Below are 20,362 nucleotides of genomic sequence, written 5' to 3' on the forward strand. Positions count from 1 at the left end.
TCAGTAGGGGTGATTAAGCGTGTGCTCCATGATGGTCCGAATGGCCATCCACGTCTCCTGGGCTGTGGGGATAATCTGTGTGGCTGGCAGCAGGAAGCCATAGTGCCCCGTGTCACGGAGCTCGAAGGTGAAGGAGTACTTGATGCCACTGTCATAGGCCCAGTCGACAGTGATCCCACTGGCCACATCTGGATACAAAAGGGCAAAGAAATGCCCCCAAAAGGAAGAACAGGGTGTGGTCACAAGGTACAGAGGCCTCCTGAGAGGACAGTGGGCCCTGGGGGCCAAACTCCCACCCATTCCAGACCACACCAAGCTTCCTGGCCCAGGCCTCAACCTGGGCCATATGCTGCTCACCCAGCCCAATCTCTGCCCTGGCAAAAAGAAAGCTTCTGGAGGCCACCAGACTTGGGATATTTACCCTCAAAGAACATTGCAGTAACACAGGCATTGGGAGATAGGCACTAATTAATGCTGCAAAGAAACAGGTGCCTGTGTCTGGGTACCGCCATTCACCCTTCTATTCAAATGTGGAAATCAGCTCTGGCCCAGCCCAGCTAGATCTATGGCACAACCCTGTGGCCAACCAGGCCTGCCAGTCAGCAGAGCTTGCACCTGGCCCGACCCTAGGTGGATGTGGTGGTGCCTGAAGCAGCAACAGACAAGGGAAGGCTCACTCACAGAGGGTGGTGCTGATGCTGCCATAAATGTACTCGATCCCATGAACCTCATACAGGGCCTGCACTGCATCCTTGGCAAGACTGTACTGCAAGATTAAATCCAGAGAGTGAGATGCCGGCGCTCCCCACACTCCCACACCCTCACCAGCTGCTGGGAAGCAGGGTCTTCAGAGTCTTGGAAGTTGAACGTGTAGATGGCTCTTGTGAGAAGGAAGCACAGCACCTCCAGTTTTGAACTTGATCACATGTGAGAACAAGTCCCCCCATCCCCCACTCCCTACCATGGGGCCTGTTGGGAGTCTGCTGGATGCCTCCCCCAAGCCCTAAGCAGCCAATCTCACCAACTCTTCCTGGTTTGAAACAGTCTCCAGAGAGTGGCCATAGGGGTACATGAGCATCTGAGAGTAGCTGTGGATGGAGATCAGAGCCTTGATGTTCCCGTGGGACGTGATGAAGTCCACAATGGCAGCCACTTCTGGCTCTGACTGAGGGGAGGGCCCATGATAAGTCTCTGAGCAGGGGTTGTTGTTAGAACCATTTCCTGGAAGTAGAATCAAAGCACCCAAAGTGTTCAAATTCCCAGGCTTGGGAAAGACACTTAGTGCTCACAAAATATACTGTACTCCTCTACATTTCCTAGCCTCTTTTGCAGTTTGGTTGAGGTCATGTGACTACTTTTGACCAATGAGAATGTGAGCAGTGATGATGTGTCACTTCTAGTTGGAGGCTAAGAGCAAGTGCGACTTCTCGACACTCTCTTCTGTCTGTGTGCTTGAAGGAAAAAACTCTAAATGGAGAAGTGTCCTGGATCCCTCTGTCACCAGTGGAAGAAAGCTGTCAAGGAGGGTCACCTACCCACATTGGACTTTGTATGCATGAAAAATAAATTTTTATTGTGTTAAGCCACTGAGATTTGGAGGGATATTTGTTACTGCTTCATACCCTAGCCTAGTACATCAGAGGAGTGTTGCCACACCATGACTCAGCAGCTCTGTGGCCCTGTAGGGAGCTCCCTTGGCTTGTCCTTTGGTTAAGTCCTGACTGTGGTTCCATTAGAAAAGCAGGCCTGCCTCAGCAGTTGCCAGTAGGTCTCCAACCTGGCCTCCCCTATAAGCAGTGACCCCTTTGAGCTGATCCTTCTCTGCTGACCCTCCACTGCCATGGGAAAGGCCTGGGTCAGTTGAGTGCTCAGACTTATTGTCTGCTCAAGCTTTGCCACAGCCATAGCCCAAGAACAGCATGAACTTGGAGAAAAAGAGAGACTAGATCACTATAGTTGCCCAAGGCTGGTCTGGGAACCACAGATGCAAAGAGTCTTTGAAAATTCTTCTTGGGGACCTAAGTTGGAGAGAGGGCAAAGAGCAGCTGTGCTTCTATTTTGTTCACAAATTTAATTTGTTCCCATCTCCTACTAGACTCTTTGCTCCCCATCTCTTTTCTTCCTCTTCTGTTTTCCTCCCCTCCCCAAGGGCCATGTCATGGAGGGCTAGGCTGGGTTGGTCACGATTTGTGGGTTAGGAACACAACTGGAAAGAGCATCCCAGGTCCTGCTCTCACTCCTCCTCCCTGAAATGACTGCACAGAAGCCCAGTCAGAGGCCAGAGATTGCCCCAACTTCTGAAGCCTCCTGAGGATGCCAGAGCACCCCTCAGGGCAGTGAGTTGGCCAGAGAGCTGGGAGGCTTGCCCACCAGTTCAGATGCTGCTCTAGGACTGCAGCAAACAGGTCCTCCCCAAGGGTGCAGGTGAGGGCAGCGGGGTGGGAGGGATGATCTACAGATTACTCTTTATGCAGCAATTAAATTAAGGCAATAATAAAACCATAAACAAAATCTTCCCCCCTGAGTCACTAACCAGACACTCACTATTTCTGGCCACAGGCAGGCCCAGAGGCAGTTCTGTCACCTGGGAGCGCATCTCTTCTTGGTCTTCGGGTCCTTGCCTAGGGCAAGGACTGACCCTGGTTAGAAGGGGATGTGCCTGCAGGAAACGAGGGGGTAGGAGCAGCCTCACAGGCTGGAGCTGGCCCAGCTAACAGTGGCCCTGTTTGTTGTGTCTGCTGGGAGCCTCTGCACCTGCTACACTTGATGAATGACAAATAGCAACAGATGAGCAGAGCAAGGGAGGCTGCAAGCTTTGTCTGCGTTTGCAGCCCACGCATGGAAAGTGGTTCCCCTGCCAACGACCAGGTGGCTTTGCCCAAATCTGGAGAAACACTTCAGGCCGTTAGTTCTGGTTTGAGCTAGGCAGAATAAACTAATCTTCCCCTGACCAAATGGGAATTAGCTGTCTGCCTCTGACATTCACAGTCAAAGTCCTCTGAGCCTGCCTGTTTCACAAGTACCTGCTAATGGATTCATTAGCTATTTATTTTTCCTTCTCTAAAAATGTAATTTGTAGCAAGGGGAACTCACTGGAAGGACATGGTAAATTATTAAAAGCAGTAATCTTTGGGCAGGGGGATTATGGGAGCTTTTTGTCCCCTCTGGGCTTTTTTCCCACATATTTTTTTTTACATTGTGTATATATATATATATACTGATTTTTTTTTTTCCTGTGGTGAAACTCACAAAAGTTATTTTCTTTAAGAGGTAATTTGTCTTTCTTCTAGCCAGTCTGTCTCAGGGTACGTGGGCACTCCCTTCAGCCAGTTCTGAGGGGCCCACGTGGATGCCCTCTTGGGGGCAAATGTCTGGTTATTTGGAGGTGGAAACCTAATTTTATGTGGCTGTGTTCCCTTACACAAGCAGCTAAAACACAGCCCCAGACTCTCAGGCAACCCCTACACTGTGGGCTGGTGGCCTCGCTCTGTATGCTTCAGAGCTGTCCTTATTTTTCAATGAGAACAGACTCAAATCAGATTTTCAAAGCAATGGGCATCCAGATCTAGAATGTTCTATCTCGTGGGCTTGACCTCCCATCTGCAGATTTGCTTTTCAACAGCATGGCGAGGGGGTAGGAGCAGCCAACAGCATGGCATCGTCTCCTGTGGAGCCAAACCCTGATTCCCCAGTATAGTGTGGGAGCAATATCTGGGGGCTGAGGGCTGTACCCATACACCCCTCTGTTTTGGAGACTTTCCTGGTTAGACCCAGAACCCCAACCATCAAATTGCTGCATTCCCAGGGTCCACATACTCATCTCTGGGCTTTCTGGAAGCCTCAGTTTCCCCATCTAGTCCCTAAGCCCCTCGTGTGGCAAGGGAGATAATCAGGAAGAACACCAAGGGAACTCAGGAGGAAGCTGCCTACCCCCTCCCTTGAACGATACAACCCTGCAGGTAAACAACAGTCCAACAGCCCAGGGTCACAAAGTAATTGGGCCAAAAATAAAAGCCAGGCTCAAGTCAGTGTTTATGATAAGGAACTAGCTTATTCTATGTTTGAACCTTTGTTCTGGCCTCCCCAGAGGGCAAAATTTGGGTCACAGGTCTCAGGGAATGAATTTCGAGGCATTTTCTTGTGGCATGCTCCATTCAAGGAAGGGCTAGAGATATTTGGGTGGGGCACCACAAATTCTGGGTTTTGAACAATGAGCAAGACTACTTTGGACCTCCTTAAGCCTTTCTCTGCCATATTTAGGATCTGACCCTTGCAGTTAGTCCCCAGGCAAGGAGCTGTTTCCCATGAAGGCTTAGCATATGTATACATTTAACAGACATATGCAACCTCTCCCCATACCTCACGGCCAATCCTAGGCATGTGCCTGCCTGTCCCTGGCCATGACTCACTTGCATTAGCCAACTGCTTTGCCTCCCCAGTTATGAGTCAACATAATCTGACTGTGTGGGAGACGTGCCAGGAACCAAGTCCTCTCCAGCCCTGCCCCCGGGTGCAGCAGACTGCAGTACCTCCAAAGCCTGACTACCAGTTCCTGTTAAGATCCACACCAATGCAGAAGATTCCAGGTCTGCTGGACTTGTTCTTCCGCCACAAGCGGTTCTGAAAATGCGCAGGGCAGGTGACCTCATTCACTGGGCCCATTCCTGGGTGGGAGCCTCTGACATCCTGGTCTAGGAAGCGGGGTCCGGCGGGCCAGGGAGGGGCAAAAGGAAGGAATCTCTGGGGCAGGATGAGGCTGGCATGGGGCTGGGCCAAGGCTGCAGATCAGATGCTTTGTGGCTAAACCTGGGGTATTATGAGGTTAAACATGGGTATGGAGAGAGGCCCAAGCACAGTCAATCAACAGTGGCCTTCCCTGGGCAGCAAGAGGGAGGCTGAAAGAGCTGCAGCTACAGTATCTGAGCAGCCCGCCTGCCTCAGTGAGGCTCTGCAAGGAGCCCCCGCGGGGCCTGCCCCTAGGGAACCTCAGCCAAGCATCCCAAAGCCACAGTGACCTTTCCTCCATTCCCCCAGAGCTGACCCCTGATCCTTGACCCCCTCCCTCTCAGGTACTCTCACCATGCTGTGGGTATAAGCAAACCCGTCAGGGTTGGAGACAAGCTCCATAAAGATGTCCATGGCATTCAGTACGTCTGTCACGATGCGGTCTTTGCCATATTCATTGACAATCTGCAAGAAAGGGCAGGGTGGGGACAGGGTGAGGGACAGGAGGCCCTGCTGGGCTCTCCTTCGAAGCAGAGCAGGACATCTGTACAGCCAGTGGCTGCAGGCAGGGGTGGCATCAGTCATCAGGTTCAGCCTTGTGCAGAACCAAAGGCTTGGATTTTAAACAACTAGAAGGCAGAGGACAGCTGGGGGCTCTGTGCTGCAAAAGGCCAGAGCACATGGCAGCTGTTCCATAGGGCAGGAGCGTAGACAGCCCCCCGGGTTAGGAGAACCACGAATTAAGTTTTCAACTGGAGGTGCCCTTAAATAGTTCAGCAGCCCCCATTCCCCCAGCCCAGCCCCCATGGTCTGTGCTGACCTTCCTAGCAGTCCAGATGCTGGTGGCATGGGTGATCCACTCCCGGGAGTGGATTCCAGTGTTGATCCAGATGGCTGGGCGCTGCGAACCTCCAGTGCTGAACTGGGGAAAAGCACCGGACCCCATACAAGTTTGAACCAAAACAGCTACAGGGCTGTCCCTAGACTGCCTGGAAGGAGGCCCCAGACGTATCCTCACTGCCTGGAGCGGCCCCATGTTCCTGAGAGGGGGGCTGTAGGTGGAGGTACCTGTGCATGAGCCCATAGAAAGTGCACACGTGTGGGGGTGCCCTGGAGACATAGTGATGCTCTTGGAGAGCAAAGTGATCCAGCCAGAGGCACAGAATTTCCCAAGTTTGAAAGTCTTTTAGACTAGTGCTTCTCAAACTTTGAGGGGCACGTGAATCCTCCGGGGGGCTCAGTAAAATGCAGATTCTGATTCAGTAGACCTGGAAAGGGGTGTGTGGCTGGGAGCGTCTAACAAGCTCCCAGGAATGCTGCTGCTCCTGGTCCAAGGACTGAGTAGCAAGGTCTTAGCATTAAAGGGGGAACACAGACAGCCCTTAAGGGAAATCAAAGCAGGCACAGGCGAAGAAGTCAAATCCCGAGCTAGATGAGACCACTTGACCCTTCAGAAGAGTCCCCCAGGGCATTGTTGAGGACTGCAGTGCCTGTCTTCTCTGAGAGCTGGATGTCAAATGCCCTGCGTGGTCCACGCTCCTGAGTGCCCTTTAGGGCACACACAAAGAATCATTTTCCCGTAGGCTCCACACTCTCACCCATCCTGCCTCCTTCATGGCCAAGGGCACTGCTGCTGCCAAGTTTGCTAGAGCTCTGTTTCCAGTGGCCCCTGTGAAGGGCTGAAAGGTGTCCTCATAGACTCAGGCCTGTGGGGCTGCCTGAGCCAGATGACTTCAGTTGTTGTAAATGAAGCCTCTGGGTACCGCTCTTCCCATTGAACAGATGAAGCAACTGAGGTAACAGGAAGAATGCTGACTCACTCACACTCACATCCCAAGTCCAAGGTGATGACTGCCACTCTGCAGTTCCATCTCCTTAGCAACCCTCCCACCAGATTCCTGACCCAGACATGCCAGGTCACTGCACTACCACCTGTCCACACCTACAAGGGTGGGTCCCCGAACACCACCATCCCAAAGCTTGTGGGTCACCTCGGGACAAGAGTGTACACATCTCTCTCCCTAAAACTCCCACCTAGCCACAACCCCATATGAGCTCAACTTATGCCAGAGGCACTCACTGTACAGTCTAGTGGTCAACACTGCTAGCTTTTACCTTCAGAACAAGAATGGACCGATTTTCAAAGCTGTGGCCAATCTGAATTTTTGAGAGAATATCTGAATGATCAGTTACAAAGTTGTCGATCCAGGTATATATCTGAAAGGAATGAAGTTTCTCAGATGGGCAGTTAAGCAGGGAGGGGGCAAATCCCAGGATCTCTCTGAGTATTCTCCTTGTCCCATCCCACCCTCTTTAATGCTTTCCCACCTCCCTTGAGGATCTAAAAGTATCACAAAAATCAAAGACTACCTTGGGTCTAAGGCAGGAGCTGTGGCTAGCCTGGATTCCCAGGCTCTTCCTAAGCCTTGCCTGGAAGAGCAGCATGTGCTGCACCTACTCAGTCCCCAGGGTCGGCCTGCACGGCTCTCTCTGGTTGGAAGTTTCTCTTGCTTCCATATTATTGGCCCATTCAATCCATGTGACAGATCTCAGTTCTTGCAGTGTTGTTCTTAGTCATCCTGACCCTTTTAGATTCTAAGCCTCTTGAAGGCAGGATTATTTATCTCTGACATCAGTAAATACTGATGGAATATACGAATTCATTCTCTTATTCTTCCAATATGTAATTAAATTAACAAATATACAAAAGAAAAGGGATCCTCTATTAACGGACTTCGTGAAACGGGGAGAGTGATAATGATAATAATAGATGGACAATATCAATAATGTCATCCTTCACATGGAAATAGGATGTGTGCCTAGAGTTTCTTTCTCGACTGGGCATCTCTATGCTTTTCTTGCATATTCTACCTTTATAAACAAGTCACAATCAGTCATGCCTGCCCTCGATGGCTGTAACTATAATCATAAATTTTCTCCAGCTGAACGCAACTCTTTAATTCTACAAAATGGCTCTCTAACATGCCTAGCTTCCTGTCCCTCTATGCTCTAGCACTCACAGCTGGGGTCACTTAACATAGGAATGGTCGTTCAGAGGTTAAAACCCCTGGATCCCTAGCCAGAATGTCAGATAGGAAGGTGCCTCTACCTGCTCTGTTCTAGCCGGTGCTGGATCCCTGCTCTAGTGTTCCACCTCCCACGCCTGCTCTGGACCAGGCCACAGTCGCCTCTATCTGAATCCTGGCTTCTGGACCTCCTTGAGCTGTCTACCTCCTGTCGCCCAGTGTGTGCTCTGCACTCCCCAAGCGTCAGCTCACAGTCTCCTGTAGACCCCAGAGTCCTGAGGCTGGAGATCCTGAGGGCTCAAGAGGACAACAGAGCCCAGAGTCTGACCTGGCAGACCCACCTCCTCCAGGGTGTGATACGAGAAGTAACTGAAGCCACTGGTGCTACGCTCCAGCCGGCGGGATTTCGCCATGGCTTCTCTCTCCTCGTCCAGCAGCACCTAGGAAGGGAGGAGGAGGCTGGGCCAGGCATGTCTCTTCTGAGGCCCTGCCTCAGCTGGCTGCACAAACACAGCATCGACACGTGAGAATGAGCCGCTGTGAGTGTGAACTGCACAAAAGGAGGAGATGCCAGGTTGCTGGGTGATTCTTCCGCTTGGCAAGCTGGCATTCATGCTGCCATTTCCCAGATGAGCACAGGACAAGGAGTCTGGAGAACTTGGTTCTAAGTGTGCCATTGCCACTAACTTGCTGTGGAACCTTGATCTTGGTTTCCTCAGCTCTAAAATTGGGACTTGCCTTGCCCATCTCAAAAGGATAAAATGTAATAAAAGATATAAAAGTGTCTTGGAAGAGATGCTCATGAGCTACTGCCAACATTGCTTTTGTCCTCTGTGAACACGCTGCTGAGCCAAAGCCCAAGCTGAACTATGTACACTGACCCCTGGGGGAGCAGAGGGCTCCCCTGACCCACAGCATGCACTCTGCCCCAGGAAGTAGCCCAGACAGCTGATGTCCAAGCCATTCGAAAAGCCAGTCCAAATCATTATACTTAATGTGCCAACAGTCTGTCACTCACCATCTTAACTGCCTCTTAAACACAAGTACAGATGAGCCAAAGTAATGTCCTTCCTTGAGTGGCAATTTGGAGTTGGCACACAGTCCTCATGTGGTACTTCCCACAGAGAGGGCAGTATAGTGCCTGGGTTGAATTGACCTCCCACATCATCCTGGGGCATTTTTCTCAGCTCGGGACTCAGTGAGGTGGGCAGGTGCCCTTCACCCTAAGCTCATACCCTTACATTGTCACCCAGGGACCGAAGCACCCCAGGACTCAGCCCTGCCTGTGCAGCATGGGAGGTACCTGGGCCCCTTTGCCACAGGGGTGCTGGGAAAGCAGAGGCCGTCAACCCAGAGTCTACTCTGGTTTGCAGCTCTGGGTCACAAGTAAATCCTGATAATGCCTTGCTTCAGGCCAGAGTCTTTTAGTTTAACCAAGCATCTGTATACTCATCATCTCGGTTGATCTGGTCAGATGACCTGATGACAGGGCAAGAATTAACTATTCATGTTTTAGAGAAAAAGCAAATTAGAGAGGTAAAGAGACTTAATAGCAAAGCTAACTAGGGGCAGAGGTGAGATAAAAACCCAGATATCCTAGTTTCTAACATTATGTTCCTTAAGGCCAGCTAGCTATCAAAACTAAAAGCTAATAAGAATCTCTCTCTCTCTCTCTCTCACACACACACACATATGTCGATGTGTGTGTGTGTGTGTGTGTGTGTGTGTGTGTGTGTGTACATAGAGAGAGAAAGAGTAAGCACACATATAAAATATGAACAACAGGTGAAAAGTCCATCATACTATTCTTGTAATTTAAAAATGCTTTAAAATAATGAAAAGGCAATACCCCAAGCATAGGAAAACAACACAGTAAAATGTCAAAAAAAACCCCAAAATGCCTGTTAGGAGAGAAAGATTATGATTTCAAGCAATTTTTCCTTTTCTCTATTTTTGCATTTTGGCAACGTGCTCACACTACTTCAATAAGGAAAATCTTCTAAATGAATAAATAATACTAAAACAAAGACAAAACACCCAAATGGCTAAAAATAAAGCAGCAGCCATGGCACCTTCAGTCCCAGGGCTAGAAGAAACACTCCCGCCCTGCCCCGCTGCAGCCGAGGCCACTATCAGATGACACACTCACCCCATCGCCCCTGTCAGCTTGCTCACAACCCTCAAGTTCACAGATTTTTAAATGGGAGTGGAAGTCAATGTTTGGGGCTCATTTCATTCTCTTTTTGAGCACCAACTACACGCTAGGCATTTGTAATTGCAATGTTCTCTAGCTGAACTCGCTGGGCTGGGGACGTTCCCACTTGGGCAATGCTGGGATTGCTGGTTTAGTTAGAGATGGCTGAAGGAGCCCTGATCCTCACTGGCACAAGCACCAGCCTGGGAAGCTCTAACAAAGGAAATTTGTCTTCTTCCCAGAAAATCAACGGAAATCTCAGCAGCCTCCATGACCAATGTGTGTCCCTCACTGTGGGCCGGGCATGACCAGCTGCAGTGAGCAGCTGCAGAGCACAGAGCAGGTCAGGCCAACGCACAGGGAGTCAGGGCCCCAACGCCGTAAAGTTAAAGGGCCCATACATCTAACTTCCTAGGGATGGAGGTGGTGAGTGAAGGTGGAGGAGAGGGAAGAAAAATTGGGAAGATAGGACCTGAGGACCCAGTTCTTTCCCCACAGCTCAGGGACACCCACAGGAAGAGAGTTCCCGTAAGGCTGTCCTTTGTTCCACACAACAGCTTGGAGGCAAATGGGAAGTCGGCACTAAACTGCAAATAACTTTCCAAACACGCTCACAGCCTTGTGAATGGATATGACACCCGCTTACAAATTGGGAATGCTCAGCCCTCACAGCTGGGCCCTTGATTCCAGGAACATTAATCTACCCTGGCCTGAAAAATATGCAGATGTTTGCTCCCTTCACAGGGCTGAGGGAAGGGGATGGGAGAACTAAGAATGCAGACTTGCCGCAGGCTTGCCTAATTACAGCCCTGTCAGGCTTCTCAGAGAAAAAAAAAAAGACTCAGAAGTAAGCCATTTGCCTCCCTGGAAGCCGTAAGCTGACAGGGAAAGTAATACCTCGGTGTAAATTAATTTATGACAGGAGCAAGGAAGGATGGAGACATTAAGAACAGCACCTCCAAGATGGGGGGCTGGGGGAAGCTGATCATAACGGTGAAGATGACGCCTGAGGGGAATCTGCATTCACAGCTCACTCCAACCACAGACGTAAAATGGACGAAGTTCACAGAAACAGTGGTGGCGGGCAGGAGATGGGTTCTAATGTCCGCTCTGTGAGGAGGGCAGTCACCTCTTCTCATGCATCCCATGCCTCCTCTTCCAGGCCTAACATTTGCAGTCGCAGCTGCATGGCCGGTGGCAGTTACAGTCCATGCCTACGTTTGGATGGTGGGTGAGGGGGTACAGATCTGGGGCTGTTGGAATGGATCCCTCAGAATTCAAGACCAAACCGGGGCTTCCCTGCCCAAAAGGCAAAGCTAAAACGCCATACGAACAACGACACCGCTTGAGAAGGCAGACGGCATAAGAGTAAAGGGTCCAGGGCCTGGAGTCAGGCTGTCTCAGATTAAATCCTGACGTTGTTACTAACTTGGGCAAATTGCAAAGTTCTCTGTGCCTCAGTCTCCTAAATTAGGAAATTCTCTGCACATTCATAAAATGGGGGTCATGTTACCATGTACTTTCACACATACTTGAAGTGTTCTTGTGAGGATTAGAAGGGTGAATACATGTAAAATGCTTAGAACGCTGCCTAGCATGCAGTAAATGCCAGCTATGATGATGATGACAACGACAGGACAACAACAGTGACTCTTGGGTGACGCCAGGACTCTGGTGGAATAATCATTACAGGGCATGACCAGGAAATCTGGGTTCCTCCAGGGAGAAGTGGTGTCTGCAGGACTTGGACAGCAGGTGACCCCCATTAGTGGTCACTTGGGTGAGTCAGGCAGCCCCTGCCCCTCCCTGGGACCAAGAGAGGGGCCTAGTCCTTCTGCTGACCCTGTCTCCCAACCCCTACCCCCAACCCTCCTCAGCCCCCTATCCCCATGCAGCCAGACTCTGGCTCTCCCTCAGGGCCTTACCCATGATTCCTTCCTTTCCTTGCCTATTCCTGTCTTCCTCTCCTCTTTAGAGCTGCCACCCAGCCAACACCTTTCCCACTTTTTAGTCTCTTCTACTCAGCAGACCAGTGTTTGTGAAGCACACACCGGGCACTAAAGATATGGCAGCCAACAAAACAAAATTGCCTGCCCTCATGGAGCTTACAGTCTAGTAGGGGAGACAGACAACAAACAAGACAAATAAGTAAATCATATAGGATATTAGAACGCTGTACCTGCCAAGGAGAAAAGTGAGGGCGGGAACTGGGGGAGTGTGGGAGGAGAAGGGTACAACTTAAAATAGGGTGAAAAGTTGATACGTGAATCAAGTGTTGAAAGTAGTGCGGGAATAAGCCATGCCGGTATCTGTAGAAGCAGCATTCCAGCTACAAGGACCAGCAAGTGCAAAGGCCCTGAGGTATGATCCTAGTCAAGGGCACTGAAGCAGGAATAGGTCAGGCAAGCTGGAGGAACATGAAGCAGGTTCCAGTGCCTGGAGCAGAGTGAGCAAGGGGAGAATGGCCAGTGACGTGGGGTGGGGCTTGCATCGTGTAGAGCCTTACAGCAGTCTTAAGGACTTTGGGTTTTACTCTGAATGATGTGGGGAGACACTGAGGGTTTTAAGCAGAGGAGTGACATAATAGGACTTGCATATTTTTAAAGGTCACCTCTGCTGTTTTGAGGCTAGGCAATAAGGAGGCAAGGGTGGAATCAGGGGAGAACCGTTAGGAAACTACCAGAATAATCCAGGTGAAGGCTGATGGGGTGTCGACCCGTGGTGATAGAACAGGATGTGGTAAGATATATTTTGAAGGGAGAGCTGGTAGGATTTGCTAATGGACTGTCTGTGGGATGTGAGAAAAGAGTCAAGGATGACTCCAGGTTTCTTGTCTGAGTGACAGGAGGATGGCACTGCCATTTCCTGAGTTGGGGAAGGCTATGGAGGAGCAGGCCAGGGAGTGGCCAGGGGAGCTAGGTTTGTACCTGTGAAGTTTGCTATGCCCATTAGACACCTAGGTGGAAATGCCAAGTAGATGGTCAGATACGTCAATCTGGAGTTCAGGTCGGATATATAAGTCTGGCTGGAGCTATAAATATGGGAGTATTCAGGAGGTTGAAGGTATTCAATGCCATGATCCTGGATGAGGGGATAGAGGAGAGGTCAAAGGACTGAGCTGGGAAACAGGGAAACAACATGCAAAGGAGCAGCCAGTAAGATGGGACAACCAGGAGAGTGTAGTGTCGTGGAAGCCAGAAGGAGAGACGTGTTCCAGAGAGGAGAGAGTGACCAGTCAGGCTGAAAGATGAAAGAACAGGACACTGCACTCAGAGCTGACTGCTGCGTTGGACCTAGGAGCTGTGTGTGACATTGTCAAGGGCAGTTGAGGTGAAGAAGGCGGTGGACAGTCCACCCAAGGAGAGGGATGGAGATGGTAAGTACAGTCAATATTTCCAGGAGTTTTGCTCTATGAGGAAGAGGAGAAATGGGGTGATAGCTGGAGGTGGGGGAAAGGATCAAGAGAGGACCTTTTTAAGATGAGAGAAATAACCCTATATTTGTATGCTAATGGGAATGATCCAGGAGAAAGGGGAAAATTGGAGAAGCAGTATTTACACTAAATTGTATTTTGCTCTAGAGCGTGCTCGGAGAATGGGTGATTTTTATTTTCTCCTTTGTGCTTTCCCCTATTTTCCAAATTATCTGCCATGAATATTTATTAATTTTGTAATCAGAAAAAAGCCATTAAAATCCACAGAGCTGATTGCTCAAGTGAAGCTTTTCCATGGTGACTCATCCCAGGGAAAAAAAAAAAAAAACAAAACCAAAGGGCTGAAAAGAATGAGGAGGTGAAGAAAAATTAAATGCAAATACAGCTCACTCAGAATCAGATAATTTCTTCCCTGGCCCACTGCAATTTCCTCACCACCCTCCTGTCTGTCAGTCTCTCCCTGTTCCTGTCCCCACCTCAACATTGTCAACATTGTCAGAGCGATTTTTCTTAAAATGCAAATCTGATCATGTCAGAGCCCTCCGATGGCTCCCCCACGCTTTTCGGGATTTTATCTTGACTTGTTCACCTGGTGGAGGATGCCCTTTGTGCTCTGGTCTGGCCTCAGTGCCAATCATAGGCCCCTTCCCCTCCCCACCCCCCCCTCCCGCTCTTCAGCCACACCGTAATTACCGCCTTCTCGGAGCGACATGCAGTGCCTCTTATACTCGCTCCCATAGCAACCTGCTCCACTCCATCAGCGCATCATCCACTCCATTGTAATCGCTGATTTACTCCCCTCAACTCTCCCATCCCCACAGCACTCAAGCGCCCCTGGATCCAGTGACTAGATTTTTTTATCTTTGTTTTTCCAGTGCCTTGCCCAATACCCGGCACACAGTAGGTATCTCTGCATCTGTGGGTGGAATGAATAAGCAGATCTCAAGCATCCCTCTGATCACAAGGCAGGAGTGGCAGGGGGCACTTCCCTTCCTCAAAAATCTCCAGCACCTCTGGCCAAAGTAAAAGCTGGCACCAAGGTTTTTCACACTTTCTCTCAGCCTGGTACTAACAAGCAAGCCTACTCTCTCCTCTTCCCTCTCCTTCTCATGTCCATTAAGTCAACTAACATTTACTAAGCCCCGCCTAAGTGGCAGGCCCTATGGTAGGTGCTGGGAATATAAAGATAGATAAGGCAAATGATTCTGTACCTTGAGGGGCTCAGGGGAGGGGGCTCTGGAGACAAAGACCAGCATATTAGCCAGGTCTCCCTTCGGGCATGCTCCTCCTGGACCTGCCAACAGAGCGATTCATTCAGCACACAGTGGTTGAGGGTCCACCATGCAGGAGACACTATGCCAGACACTGGGGTGAGGTGATCCAGAAGACAGAAGGCAACCAGGTCTGTGCGTCAATAACTAAAACATGAGACTGGAGGCCAACAACCTGAGTGGTGCAAAGCCCTTCCCTCCTGTTAGCACCTCTGAGCTTCCCTCCTCCTAGACACCTTCCCCCATCATCACCACAAATCAACTCAACACAGCAGCCTCCTCCCGGCCCCAGCTCCCTGGGAGCCAAAATGTGATCTCAAGTATAACAATCAGAGCTTGATGCGTTGCCGACAGAGCAAGTTGTTGGTGAAAATCCTGCCAGACTGGGTTAAGGCCCGGAGTCGAGGGCATTTTACTGAGAGGGCATGAAAAGCTCCCCGCTTCCCACCAGCGAAGGGAATCCAGGGGCCGGGGATGACAGGAGAGGACAGTTCCAGAGGAGCCGGTGAAGCGGGGGAGACTCACAGGTGCCTCCGGGTCCATTCCTGATATGCAGAAATCAACAGAAAAATGTCAGAGACCTCTTCCTATCTCTTTGCCAAATGCTGCAGGGTCTCCAGGGCAGGACAGAATCAGGGAAATGCAAACTTCAAAATGCAGGCACGGGTGAAAAATGAGAATTGAGCACTAAGTCTTTTGATGTGGTAGCCTCTCTTGTCTGTGGGAGTTTCCCCATTTTTGTTTGTGGGGGGTTTAATTAGGGAAATGTCAAGCGGGAAACAGATGTGCCTGAGGAGGAAGAAAGGTCTTTGGACCGCAGTGCCCCAGGCCCGTGCTTACAGGGGAAGGAAGGCACCTACTGGTATGTGATGTCAAGTGTGTGCGCTCTGGGCACTGTGTACTCCCACACGCAGAGCCCTTAGAGGAGATTAGCTGCAGCACAACGTGGCTGCGCAGGAATCTCCGTGGATACAAATCTACAGGTACACGACGGCGTCTGCGGAGGGGTGCGGCCAGAGGGGTCTGACCCAGTGATGCCCGAAAGAATCGATTTAGGAAAGAGACTCCTTGGGATATCCTTGAAGACAGGACAATTAAAATAGAATTTCACGACATTCAGAAAAGACGCTGTAAGGTGCAGCAACAAGTGAGGGCAGGTGCCTGGGATGAAGTCTCCCTTCGCCCTCCCCAAGGGCAGGCCTGCAGCTGCTTCTCCCAAAGCTGTTCCTCTGGCAGAATCCTGCCTGGGAGAGGCCCCCAGTACTAAGAGCCCCGCAGTGGAGGTTGGGGGAGGGAAACCGCAGCAGGGCTCACACTTGGCTTCTCTCACCTCTTCCTGCCTCTCTGGAGTGAAGGAATCCCCTGCTATCAAATGGCTGAGGCACAACAGGGACAGGAGGGAGCAGTCAGAAAAGCAAAAGGAGCCATCCAGAAGAGGTGCCTCCCTCCCCATGGTGCCTAGAGAAGACCTGAGCTATTTCTTCCTGTCTCCCTTCTCTCCCGTCTCCTCCTTTGTCATGAACTACAAATTCCTCCATAAGAGGAAACCACAAGTAATCTTAAAAACACAACAAACTAGTGAATATAACAAAAGAGAAGCAGACTCAAAGGTATAGAGAACAAACTAGTGGTCACCAGTGGGGGGAGGAGGGGCAGTATAGGGGTTGGGGAGTGGGAGGTACAAATTGTTGGGTGTAAGACAGGCTCAAGGATGTATTGTACAACACGGGGAATATAGCCAATATTTTGTTATAACTGTAAATGGAAAGTAACCTTTAAAATTGTATAAATTTTTTAAAAAGTTTAATTAAAAAAAAAAAAGAGGACTCCACAAGCTACCCTGCCATTACCATACTATGACTTATGAAGTCTGTCTTAGATTTAAATTTTCCTTGAGAAGTGTGAGGTTTCATTCTTTCCACGGTAGGTTCACAAAAATGCAGATGAAACTCCAGAAAGAAAACGTCCATTTTAGCCCTGGATGTTCTTTCTCCATGTTGGGCCCAAACCAAAACAGGATATGAAGGTGAGACCCCAGCCACAGCGCTGGGGCAGGACCTCACCTGGATGTCCTTTATCATGATGCTGTAAGCAAGGCCATGAGACTCCAGGTAAGCTTTGATGTCCTTCAGTTCAGAGAAAGGAACCCTCATATCCACAGGAAGGCTGGGCCTGGCTGGGCCACGCCAGAAGTCCACCTTGATCACAAAGGAGAAAAAAATGGGCATGTTTATCACACAATCCTGTAGGCACCCGGGAGGGCCAGATGTTCTTCTCTTATACAGTTGAAAGGGCCCCAGTTCCAAAATGAAACCCCTAAGGCCGAGCAGAAAGACAGGGACAAACAAAATCCCTAAGTCACTGAGTTTCCTTCCCTGATGTTAAGCACCTCATCTCCCAGCCTCACTCACAAAATGTAACTTCACCTGGATGCAAAGAGCCCAAAATAATTTCTAAAGATGAGACGGCTCATCATCTGGAACATTAACATGGACAAGAACCCTGGTGAGAAGAGGGAGACATCACTGCCCCTAAACCCCAAAGGGGTAGGAGAGGCCTGATCTGGATCCCTGTGCCATCCGACTGCCATGTCTATTTTTCAGTTTGTAAAATGGAGAGACTTATTATAAAGTTTTCTGAGTCCCGGTTGATAGGGGCACTCAAACAAATAGGAACGTGGGCTTTGGGCCACATCCAGAAATATCCGGTTGTTTCAACAGCCCTCAAACAAAACCCTTCTATTATTGAAGAAAATGTTTTCCTTTGTGGAATACTTGCTGAGGACAAATGTTCTCAGAAACCAATGCTCAGGCTGACAGGGACGAACCCAAATAAAACACAGGTTTGCCAAGCTAAGCCATTGCAATTGGGAAACAGATGTGTCCAGTCTGCATGCTGCATCGCATACCACCCAGAGATACATGTACCTCTCGTGTGGCTTCAGGACATTCCAGCCATTTTCAGAGCAGCCCCCCTACAGGACAGAGGGGAAAGCCAAGAAGGGCCACCCAACCTTCCAGGTGAGTGTTCCCAACCTCTTTTGAAGAGGAGGCACATTTGATTTTTCCACAGTGTTGTGATCTTTGGCAGACACACCCAGAGGGCAGGTTTGGGGTGGGGGAAGCAGGACACGGAGCCAAAGGTGCAGGCTGCTGTGAGGGAGGAGAGAACTCGTCCCCAAGCCCTGTGGAGTCCTCACCTTCTGAGGCTTCAGGCCCTCCAGATCTCTAAGAAGTGAAAGTTGCTTCTCATTTTTAGCCAGGTCTCGAAGAACCTGGTCACTGGAAAGACACAGAGAGGGTGGAGGGAGCTGTTCAGAGGGATTCCTGGAAGACTGTGCTGCTTGGGAGAGGCAGAGTGGAAAAGAGGCCAGACTGTGGGGACCTGGCAGGACAGCCGGGAGGCTAGAGGACCCCTGAGCAGAAGGACTTGTAGCCCTGGGAAGCAGGAAAGCCCTTTAGCCCAGGACCAGTGGTCTCTCCAGCCCCAAGGACAGACCACCCAGGGGACTAAATATAAAAAAGCCTGTCAGTGCCGCTGATGAACCCAATGCTAAGACAGGGGAAACAGGATGGGAAAGGAATGTGGGGGATGGAGGAGGGAGGGAGAACAAAAGGAATAAAGGAGAGAAAGGAACAGACACAGGGAGTCGGGGGCACCAATGGTGGCCCCATGTGCTCTTCATACAAGGGCCCAAGGCCATGTCTGCCCCCAGCCCCGTGCCCTCTCCTGCCTTCTCCCAAGAGCCGCAGGACATGGAAGAGATCAATCTCACACTACCCCACAGGGGGAAGCTGAGCTCCTTCCTGTCCCTCCAGAGGGGTGGGGAGGTCATGTAACTGAGCAGCCTGCAGTGTGACCTCTGGGGTCTGAGCCTGGGATGGCGATGGCTCCCTCCCTGACCAGCTCTGACACCCTGGATGATGAACCCCCTCTCTAAGCTTGTGTCTCCTCTTCTCTACTATGGAAATACTATGGAGTGGTTACCTTGCGGGATCTTTGGGAAGCTGAGAAATCATGTCCGTAGAGAGTATATAATACTCATACTTATTTTTACTCAAAGGAAGACAATACCACACCCATACGTTAGGAGTACATAGTCTTTGGGGGGTTATAACCTTTTTAAGAATCAGAGAAAAGTTACAAACACTTCCTCCAGAAAAAAAGTAGATACACAAAAAATTTTACATATGATTTCAGGGGGTTCTTGGAGCCCTGAAAGCTTACCCTTGGAGTCCAGACTAAGAACTCTAGGTTGCAGGAGGGACAATAATACAGCTGCGTGTCCTGCCCTCTCACATGAAATTGAGAGGTGACGGAGTTGGAAGTGGGTTCAGGATGGGAACTCAAATCCTGAATCCCTTCACCTTGATCAGGTCCCGCTGGGCCACCCGGTCACCTGGCTCCCAGCAATCCTCCCTCCCACTAAGGAGCAGCCACTCACCCTGTGAAATTCATTTGGCCCAAAGCTGCTGCCAGGACAAAGCTGCAGACCAGGAGCGTCTGCCTGTCCACAGGGGACAGCCCTCGGCCCACACTTCCTCTGGGGAAGCCCTGCATGCTTCTTCCTCCAGGCGAACTTCAGGGGTTCTCCTCGTGCACGGGCACGGCCAGGCCTCAGGACAGCAGAGCACCTACAGGCCGACAGGCCAGACCCGAGAATGTGCGTTAGGCTCTCTCTGGGGAGACCCTGCGTGGGATTCCCACACGCCAGGTCTTGGAGAGCTCGGGCGCCCCTCCCCACTCCTAGGTGAGTCTTCTCCTGAGAAGGGGAGGAGGGGAGGGAAAGAGGAAAAAGAGGAAGACAAGGCCTTTAGCTGTTTTCCTCCCCAGAGGTTTGCTGGGCCAGCCTCTCGTGAACATCGAATCCTCCATCTCCAGAGAAAGATGAGAGAAGCCAGAGGCCAAAGGAAACCACTCCTTTCCTCCCTCTTCATAATCTTTCTCTGTGCTCCTTCTCCCTCCCCATCCACTCACACATATCCTCCTTGCCCATAAGGATGTGGACACCACTGAAACAATGCCGTGTTTAGACACAGAGCCGGTGCTCATTTCCTGTCTAAAAGGTCTGGGGCAATTGACCTAATCTCTCTAAGTCTCAGTTTACTCATCAGTCAATCAAACGGGGTTAATAAAATCTCTCCTCCCTGCTTCACAGGATTTTGGGGGGGCATTAGATGAGACAACTTGGGTGAATTGGCTTGACAAAGCCTGCAAAATATAATGTCATTATCTCAAAGCATTAGCTCTTAGTCACAGCTGCATCTTAGCTCAGGACTCCAGTTGCAGTGGAGAGAAGGGGAGAGAAGAAAATGGAGAGGGGAACAAAGGAAATGTCTATTCTATGAGGAGGAATTCAGTGAAGAGTCCCTTTTCTCTATCTTCAGGTGGTCACCATTATGCCAGGATAGGTAGTGCATTTTCTGCTATACATGAAGGTCACTGCAGTCATTATTATAGTTCTCAACAGAGAGCAGAGTCAATTTCTCAGTGCTGCTGAAGCCCCACACAGCCCCCTTTACAGTGTGGGAACAGTAGGAATAAAGCAGAGGCCAGCACACAAAGCAGTCATATTAGAAGGAGAAAGTGAAAGATGATGCCTGAATGGTAAACGATGAATCTAACAGAAAATCTGCAGGAGGTGGAGGAAAGGCAGAGACTAAATCCAACAAAGTTGTTCAGCAGAGGACATCAACAAAAGGCCACTTAACTG

General features: G+C 50.2%; 1 protein-coding gene across 1 annotated transcript; it reads right to left on the reverse strand.

Annotated features, from left to right (window-relative positions):
• CPA5 (carboxypeptidase A5) lies at positions 1–19,209 on the reverse strand. Its single transcript, XM_032643316.1, is given in 11 exon segments — positions 1–188; positions 682–766; positions 1,022–1,221; positions 4,530–4,620; positions 5,080–5,190; positions 5,546–5,647; positions 6,841–6,942; positions 8,093–8,191; positions 16,713–16,847; positions 17,849–17,930; positions 19,094–19,209. Coding segments are annotated over 11 exon segments (1,311 nt in total).
• Positions 19,210–20,362: the final 1,153 nt, after the last annotated feature.

The sequence above is a fragment of the Phocoena sinus genome, chromosome 9 (assembly GCF_008692025.1).
Source record: "Phocoena sinus isolate mPhoSin1 chromosome 9, mPhoSin1.pri, whole genome shotgun sequence".
Lineage (NCBI taxonomy): Eukaryota > Metazoa > Chordata > Mammalia > Artiodactyla > Phocoenidae > Phocoena > Phocoena sinus.